We start from the raw sequence: 9,678 nt of genomic DNA on the forward strand, positions 1-9,678 counted from the left end.
TGTGACATTAATCTAAATAGAAAAAAACCCCATTATATTGGAGGTGTTTCTGTTTTAAGTTTCCTGTGAAAGGCTGACTGCTTGGATGATGGACTCCAGGGCAGCTTCAGGTCCCAGAATCCTCAGCAGGCTCTCAAAGGCCTCAGCAGCACCGCCTACGGCCTGAGAAGGGAACAGCTGGAGAGCTGCAGGATTTGATAATCAGAGGGAGTAAAGTTAAATATCACAGTGGAAAAAATCAGTTGTCGGATGAATAAAATGAGTTTTGCTTAACCAAAGTGAAGGATTTACTGCAGTTTTCTGTGATATTTGAGTGGTGCATAAAATAATTATTTCTTAAACTGAGTAATAATTTTAAGTGTAATCACTGAACGAGGATTTTTTTTTTCAGTAAATGAGTGCAGAATAGTCATGACATTGGATTTGCAACTTATCTCTGGGTTACATTTTCTGCGTGGACGTTATGTTATTTTCTCACTCAGGATCATTAAACATGCTGAGAGCACTCTGACTTTTAAGGTAAGAAAACACTTAAAGTGTTTGCCAAAGGGTCAGTTCTGCAGAGCTCAGGATCACCAGCTCACCTCTCTCTGGGATCTTTGTGAGCAGGTTGATCTTTGGCGTCACAACGCCCTCTCTGGAAACGTCAACTAACCAATGAATGAATAACATACAGCTGTAAACCAAAAAAAAAAAAAAGATGACATTGCATTACAGACAGCTGCATTTTTTTTTCCGACTGTGCTGGATCAGGATGAGAGTTCTTACCCGGGAAGCTTGGGGTGGTTCAGGGTCATGACCTCTGACCTGGGGCCTCCAGGGAGAGCGATGACAGATGGATATTTATCCTGCAGAGAGAAACAAGTTCCTGTGCATTAAAAAAAATTCCAATTTGTGTGTTTTAAGGCATCAAATACAACGTCTGGCTTTAATTCTATTTCAATTCAATTCAATTTTATTTATACAGTGCCAAATCACAACAGTTGCCACAAGGTGATTTATATCGTAAGATAGACCCTACAATAATAAATACAGAGAAAACCCAACAATCATATGACCCCCTATAAGCAAGCTCTTTGGCCACAGTGGGAAGGAAAACTTCCTGTTAACAGGAAGAAACCTCCAGCAGAACCAGGCTGAGGGAGGGGCGGCTATCTGCTGTGACCAGTAAGGGGAGGAAGACAGGACAAAAGACATGGTGTGGAAGAGAGCCAGAGATGCTATTAATCTCTGGCTCTCTTCCACACCATGTCTTTTGTATGACTCAGTGCAGAGAGCTTCATTAGGCAAGGCAAGGCAAGTTTATTTGTATAGCACAATTCAACAACAAGGTGATTCAAAGTGCTTTATAGAGACATTAGAAACAAATAAAAAGCATGATTTAAAATTGATTAAAACAAGCAGACAAACAAACTAACTAATTAACAAACAAACAAACAAAACGGTATATAAAATCAAAACAGATAAAATCAGAACAATGGATAAAATCAGTAGTTAAAATGTTAGTTTTGAAATTTAAGCTTAAGAGTGTGGATTTGGTGCTTTATTCAAATGCAGCTGAGAACAGGTGAGTCTTCAACCTGGATTTAAATAAACTGAGTGTTTCAGCTGATCTGAGGCTTTCTGGGAGTTTGTTCCAGATATATGGAGCATAAAAGCTGAATGCAGCTTCTCCATGTCTGGTTCTGACCCTGGGAACTGATAAAAGACCGGATCCAGATGACCTGAGGGATCTGGAAGGTTCATACTGGGTCAGGAGGTCACTGATGTATTTTGGTCCTAAACCATTCAGAGCTTTATAGACCAGCATCGAAACTTTAAAGTCTATCCTCTGACGGACAGGCAGCCAGTGTAAAGACCTCAGAGCTGGACTGATGTGGTCCACTTTTTTGGTCTTAGTGAGGACTCGAGCAGCAGAGTTCTGAATGAGCTGTAGTTGTCTGACTGATTTTTTAGGTAGACCTGTAAAGAATCTGTTACAGTAATCAAGCCTGCTAAAGATGAATGCATGGACTAGTTTTTCCAGGTCCTGTTGAGACATCAGATCTTTTATCCTTGATATATTCTTGAGGTGATAGTAAGCTGATTTTGTTATTGTCTTAATGTGTTTTTCTAAGTTTAGGTCTGCATCCATCACTACACCCAAATTTCTCGCCTGGTTTGTGGTTTTTAGGTGTATAGATTGAAGTTCTCTGGTGACCTGTAATCGTTTTTCTTTGGCGCCAAAGACTATTACTTCAGTTTTGTTTTTGTTTAGCTGGAGAAAACTGTGGCACAACCAGTCATTAATTTCCTCAATGCATTTACCAAGAGCCTGTACAGGGCCTCGGTCTCCTGGTGACATTGTGATATATATTTGTGTGTCATCTGCATAGCTATGATAGTTTATTTTGTTGTTCTTTATAATCTGTGCCAGTGGGAGCATGTAAATGTTAAACAGAGGGGGTCCCAAGATGGAACCTTGGGGAACTCCACATGTGATACTTGTCTGCTCAGATGTGAAGTTACCTATTGATACAAAGTATTTCCTGTTTTCTAAGTATGTTTTGAACCAGTTTAGTACAGTTCCTGAAAGACCTGCCCAGTTCTCCAGTTGTTTGAGTAATATGTTGTGGTCAACTGTATCAAATGCTGCACTGAGATCCAGTAAAACTAAGACTGACATTTTTCCACTGTCTGTATTCAGACATATGTCATTGAACACTTTGGTCAGAGCAGTTTCAGTGCTGTGGTTCTGTCTAAAACCTGACTGGAAGGCATCATAGCAGTTATTCTGTTTTAAGAAGTAATTGAGCTGTTGAGAAACTGCTTTTTCAATGATCTTACTTAAAAATGGGAGATTTGAGATCGGCCTGTAGTTGTTCATTTGTGTCTTGTCAAGATTGTCCTTTTTCAGTATAGGTTTTATTACAGCAGTTTTTAGTGGTTCCGGAAACACACCTGACATTAAAGAAAAGTTGACGATCTGTAACAGGTCTGACTCTAAAGTCTTTGAGACCTTTTTGAAGAAACTTGTTGGCAGGACATCTAAACAGCAAGAGGAGGAGTTCAGTTGACCTAAGATGTCCTCCAGGTCTTTGCTGTTAATAGGGTGAAACTGTTTTATGGTGTTTAAACAGTTTTTCGGTGGACACAGTACATAGTCTGGATCTGCTGTTGATGTACCAATTGCTTGTCTAATCTTTTGGATTTTTTCTGTGAAGAATTTGGCAAAGTCATTGCAGGCCATGGTTGAATGAAGTTCAGCTGCCACTGGCACAGGAGGGTTTGTTAGCCTGTCAACTGTAGAAAATAAGACCCGAGCATTATGACTGTTTTTGGTGATGATGTCAGAGAAGTAGGACCTCCTTGCACTCCTCAGTTGTAAATTATAATTGTGAAGTTTCTCTTTATAGATGTCATAGTGAACCTGGAGGTTTGTTTTTCTCCATCTGCGCTCAGCTTTCCTACACTCTTTTTTTTTCATTTTTCACCAGTGTGGAGTTTCTCCATGGAGACTTTTTCCTTCCAGAGATAACCTTCACCTTAATGGGAGCAATAGTGTCCATTACATTTAACATTTTTGCATTGAAGCTATTGACGAGCTCATTGACTGAACCTCTGGACAGGTCAGGTGTTAATGGGAAGACCTGGTTAAAGATCTCACTACTGTCTTCAGTTATACACCGTTTTGTGATCACTGCTGTTGATATATTTGTGTGGGCTGAGATTTTACTTTCAAAGGAAACACAGTAATGATCAGACAGGCCCACATCAGACACAGTAATGTTTGAAATGCTCAGGCCCTTGGAGATCAGTAGGTCAAGAGTGTGTCTTCTATTATGTGTGGCCTCTGTTACATGCTGAGTCAGCCCAAAGTTGCCCAGAGTGTTACTCAGGTCTTTAGTCCCTTTGTCCTGAGGGTTGTCCACATGGATGTTAAAATCCCCAACAATAATTACACAGTCGAAATCAACACAGATCACAGACAGCAGTTCACTGAGGTCATTAAAAAAGTCTGTGCAGTATTTGGGAGGCCTGTAAACATTAAGAAACACAGCTTTGGATGGGGCCTTCAGCTGTAAAGCCACATATTCAAAAGACTGAAAACTTCCAGGAGATAGCTGCTTACATTGAAATGATTCATTAAATAAGACAGCAACCCCTCCTCCTCTCCTGCTCACCCTGGCCTCACTGATAAAACTGTAGTTAGGAGGGGTCGTCTCGATGAGAACAGCTCCACTGTTACTTTGGTCCAACCAAGTTTCAGTTAAAAACATAAAATCAAGGCTGTGCTCAGTGATTAAATCATTAATTAAAAATGTTTTCCCAGCTAAAGATCTAACATTTAATAAAGCCAACTTAAGTGTTTTAGAGGCATTACTTGTCCCCTCGTGTTTAGGAGCAGTCTGTGGCACACAAGGTATGTTTACTATATTTAAAGGTCTTTTAGAGTGCAGCTCTCTGTGTTTTGACCAGGCCACATGTCTCCTTCTGTCACCTGAAAGTACAGAGATTTTAAAATCTTCTAGTAAACAGGGTCCCAGCTTCTCCTGGGAAAAGTCACCACTGCCATAATCCTCGCAGCCCGAGTGAGTGAGAAAGGACAAATTACAATAAAATCAAAAGCTACAATGATTAAGAAACACATAAATGACTGCACACAGCTTTCCACAGTCCATGCCAAGCATTTTTAAAATTAAAAATATCACAACAGTGTGTAATGATTATATAGCTGCTGTCACAAATGAAGCCTGCCTAAAAAGGGCTAGCAAAGCATAAAAACTCAAACTACAATCAAATTATTGTAATTTTATATATAAATTGTCCTCATTATTCAGGGACAATAAATAAATCGGACAGTTTGGTGTTTTCCTATCCTATCCTTTACTTGTAGTCACTTGAAGGAAACTTGGTGAAAAGACTGCTTTCCGTCATTTTCAAAGTTGGCCTGCAGATGGCGCTATAACTCCTGTTGTTGCCCTGAACTCTGGGCCTCAGTCAAACAAAACAAAGGTTAGTTGAGACACATTAATCAGTAATAAGGAGCCACGAGGAAGCCAGAGAAGTGAATATTTTCAGTGTGAGGTTGTGTTGTTGTTTCTTTAACTTCGCAGATGAAAAGTTGACAAATGAGCGCTGCTTTGCTTCCAGTTACAAAGTTTCCATGTTGGAAACGGCAGCGTGCAAACACGTGTGAACTTTATGAGCTGCGATGATGTGCTAAAGGGACCTGGGGAGATTCTGGAGTGAAACCTGAGCAGATTATAAACTGTAAACCTCGTATATCTTCAGCCTTGAGTCACTGAAGGATCCACTGACGTGCCCAGCCTCCCTCAGGATGTGTTTTCCATGATTATTCAGTTCTTTAGGGAGGGTGCAGCAGGTGAGGGGTGTGTCCAGGTGACTCAGCTAGGAGGCATCTGCAGCTACAGTGTTTGTGTGTGTTGTGTCTTTAATCAGAAGCAGGCTGTGGTATGTTCAACTCCACCTGAACCACGGTGTTAAAGAAGGCTTCAGGATTATACAAAAGGTGCGACAATACAAGCACAACTGCACAAACAACAGAACCATTTGTTCCTCTAAGCCAGGGGTGTCAAACACAAGGCTCGGGACCCAGCAAAGACTCCAATCTGGCTTTAGAAATTGTACGTATTAATTAATTTTTTTTAAGTTCATACAGCTTTTCCTGCTCATAAAGAGCTCCCCAAAGACAAAGACGTACTACAAAGTAATTAAGTAGCAGATAATAAATTTAATAACAAATGTTTGTTTTTTTTGTTTGTTTTTTTACAGTCTATTACAGAAATTTGTTTTTCTTTACAATGTCAGTAAGGTCAGTAAAATTTATTTCTCATTTAAATCATGCTAACATGTTTCTTTTATTTACAAAAGCAGCATTTTTGTCTTCTATCTGCAAGTGGAACAAAATAAAATCTGCTCACAGTCTTCATGTTAAGGTCAGAGGTCATGATTCAACAATAAGAGACTGGGAATCAATGGCACCCATGGGAGAAAACCAGTGACGACCAAAAAGAACACAGAGGCTCATTTCACCGTCACACCCCCCCCCCAACAACACACCACAAAACACAACATCATACTGATGACGCCCCACACTTCAGGGAAAATATTCTGTGGTCTGACGAGTGAAAGTTGCACTTTTTGTAAATTGTGAGTCCAGTTACATCATCAAACATGGTGGTGGTAGTGTGATAATCTGGGCTGCTTCAGGACATTGATGACTTGGATTGATGCAACCATGAATTCTGCTCTTTACCAGAAAATGCTTAAGAAGAAAGTCAAACAAAAAGTTAATGAGCTCAAGCTTAAACTCTGGGTATGCAGCAGGACAATGAACCAAAACACAGCAGCAAGTCCACCTCTGGATGGCTACAATTCTTGATTGCAGCCTATTGTGGCACAACCAGTTATTAGTTTAGGAGGCAGTTAGTATGTTTAAAAAAAAAAAAAAGAAAAGAAAAAAGGTAGGTTTAGGTACCTTTTCACCCTTAATAAATTAAATCTTACAAAAAAACCCAAAACAATTTAAGTAAAACAAAATGAGCTTGATGATCTGAAACATGTAGGTGCAACAAAGACAGACAAAGAAAAAAGAGACTAGGAGTTGAACAGATACTTTTTTGCAGCACTATAATGAAATACTTGTTCTGATCAGTATTTAATTTTTTTCCTCTTTTTTACTTTTTATATATTTATCTGGGTGTATGTAAACAGTCCATGTCTCAAACACATGCACACAGAATCTTGTTTTTTGCACAAATTAAGCTGTGAGTATGATCTCAGAAGCACAAACATAACAAATGTTTCTGTAAAATGTAAAAATCATCACTCAAAACTATTCCATCCATTGTGTTTGTGGACACTCTGGAGACAACCATGCTACAGCCCATTTATAATCACCAGTTAACCTAACAGGTAAGTCTATGTGAGGAGGGTGAAAGAAACCCACAGTCACAGGGAGAGCATGCAGACTCCAGACTGAAAGGCTCCAGCTGGCCAGAAAATTAAGATAACAATAAAACTACAATAACATTTTTAAACGATAGAGATTTTTGTGTGTTTTTATTGAAAGTGTGCCTAAACCAGCATTTTATTAGGACCACCCGTGCAGTCTTGTGCCAAGAACGTTAACGAGGCATACACCAAACACAGACACACATTTCACTAAACCACCACCACCCCACACTGCTACGTTAATAATCTAGGGAAGGAGAACTGAAAACAATTTTCTGTTGCACTGAATTGGATTAGATGGCACAGGTTTTCCTAATAAACTGGATGGTGAGTGTATGTACACCTTTAAAAGACTGGTAATACCTAAAATTCAGTGCTAGAGTTACATGAATGCTCTAAGCTGTGTCATAGCCCCACATCAACACTTCCTACTCAATTCATTTTCATGTAAAACATCTCTACATCACAAATAATTTTTCTGGATCATTTTTAATGATCAAATTTGCAGTTTTCAAGATTATTTATATACGGCCGGTTCACATAATAGTTGCCTTGAGGCGCTTTATTTTGCAAAGACAGAGAAAAAAAACTCAATCAGACAAACCTCTATGACACTTGGTAACAGTGGGGAGGAAGAGCCCCCTTTGAACAGGAAGAAACCTTCAGGTTTTAGTAGTTTAGTTTAGACGTGGATTGTGACAAGTATGCTAACTAAATTATTTCAGTGCAATAACAATTACCATTATTAACACACCCAAGCTTAATAATTTTACTCTCACAGTTCCAAACTGCTTCCTGAGTTCCTGCTTTGCCTTCAGAGTAATAAACAGGCTCCCCTGTACTTATAATACAGGGGAGCCTGTTAATAATGATGAGTTCTGATACCTCAGTGTGTGTCAAAAAAGATGTGGTTTGAAGATCAGTAGAGCAGTTTCTGGGTTATTCCAGGGGTAGCTGCATAGACAGAGGCCACCCTCACTCACTTCTAGGGCTGCCACAAACGATTATTTTGATAGTCGACTAGTCACCGATTATTTTTGCGATTAGTCGACTAATCAGATCATGCATCCATACAGCTTATTGCACCAGCATGCATCTGCTCTTATATAACTATCATTAGCTTACAGCTTTTAGTGTTTAAGGTATGTGCTAACTAAAAATAAAGACAAGATGAGAGTTTGTTAAATTTTAATGACATTTGCAGATTGTTTCGATGGAGTTTAATCTGCTTGACGTTTATTCAGCTGTGTAAAAACTATAACTTTAATCTCAGCCAAACCGATTTAATCAGGAACAAATAAAATACTAAAAAAAGCCAAACAATAACATTTTTAAGTTATCTAAGTGACTTATATATCATGTTTAACCTGAGTAGCAAAAGACGGCGGTGGGTTTGAAAACGATTTGCTGGGAGTCCGGTGTTCTCACGGCTCTAGTGAGCCTTGCCCCCGGTTAGCTATCGAGCTGGTGGGTAACAGACGTCTTCGAAAACGTTGGAGCGCTTTTGAAAATATGTGGTGTCTTGATAAACTGAGCAGATATTTGAGGTTTACACAGTTACATTCTCGCCTGAAAATATGTTAATCGTTTATTTTGTGACCCAGAAAGAATAATAAGAGTAATATTAAAACTAACTAGCTGCCGCCATTGTTGACAACTGAGCTGGGCCGCGCTATGAATTCTGGGACACAGCTTCTTCTTCTTCGGGGTTTAACGGCAGCTGGCATCCTTGTACATGCAGTGCTGCCATCTTCTGTTTCAGTCCGTTATTACACCCTTAAATACTACTACTTATTCCTGCGTCTTTTGGGATCTTACAAAGCATCAAACGACGCGTCGACTATTAAATTAGTCGTCGACGTAATCGTGACTAGTCGACTAATCGTGGCAGCCCTACTCACTTCTGATGCAAACCCAGTCATTTTATTCTATAAGCAAGTCTGAAATATGACAGAAACTGCTTGCTTCAGAAAAGAGCTTTAAGGGTTACTCCTAGTAGGGTTTCACGGTGTAAGGAGTTAAATAAATGCATTTCACTGACATATGAAGTCAGTTTGGCTGAAAGTGTGCAGACACGTTGGGACAGAATCAGCTGTAATGGGACACGAGGAACCTGCAGGGTCTTGTTCTTGTAATGTTTTTGCTTTACTGTATGCGTGTTACAGATGTTGATGCTGAAGAGCTGACATCTGGATAACAAAAGAGTGGAAATGCAGCTCTCTCTGAGCTCCTTCCTTTTATTTGTCAGTGCAGATGATCACACAAACAGCTGTTGTCTTTAATCGTGTTGATATCAGCCCGTTATTCTACCATGCTGGTGTTAACAGAGAAAAAGTCTTCTGATTATAGAAAGCATGAAAGTAGTTAAGGGAGACACTTGAGTTCAGCCTGCACTGAACGAGTCAAACAGATTCAATAATCTACAGCGGCCAAGTCGAGTCAGTCAGGGAAGAAAATGTTTTCTTTTTTAATGAGTGTGTTGATAGTGTAAAACAAAAATGTGGCATCTGTCTGTGTTTAAAATAATAAATGGTAATTGCATCATTCCAGACCTGACAGAGCAGGTCAAGTTCCTCCTTTCTTCAGGCGGCTCTGAGGATTTTTCCACACTGAGCCTTCTATTTGACACTGAAGTGACACACTCTTATCGGACCTCCATCCAAACTTAACCTTTTCAACTCATTATCTGACTTTAGAGCCAAACCAGGCTTTGTGCTTCAT

General features: G+C 39.6%; 1 protein-coding gene across 2 annotated transcripts in view; it reads right to left on the minus strand.

The window, feature by feature from the left end:
• Nucleotides 1-39: 39 nt before the first annotated feature.
• The window catches only part of cenpp (centromere protein P), a 117,246-nt gene continuing 107,607 nt past the window's right edge, over nucleotides 40-9,678 (minus strand). For both annotated transcript variants that reach the window (XM_084929113.1, XM_084929112.1), the window contains exons 7-9: nucleotides 769-848; nucleotides 585-676; nucleotides 40-185 (exon numbers count right to left, since the gene is read on the minus strand). In XM_084929113.1, the coding sequence (XP_084785239.1) occupies nucleotides 55-185; nucleotides 585-676; nucleotides 769-848 (303 nt within the window). In that variant the 3' untranslated portion in view covers nucleotides 40-54. The remainder of the gene's footprint in view (nucleotides 186-584; nucleotides 677-768; nucleotides 849-9,678) is intronic.

This window comes from Perissodus microlepis, chromosome 5 (genome assembly GCF_051167445.1).
Source record: "Perissodus microlepis isolate ML-2025 ecotype Zambia chromosome 5, ASM5116744v1, whole genome shotgun sequence".
Taxonomy (NCBI): Eukaryota; Metazoa; Chordata; class Actinopteri; order Cichliformes; family Cichlidae; genus Perissodus; species Perissodus microlepis.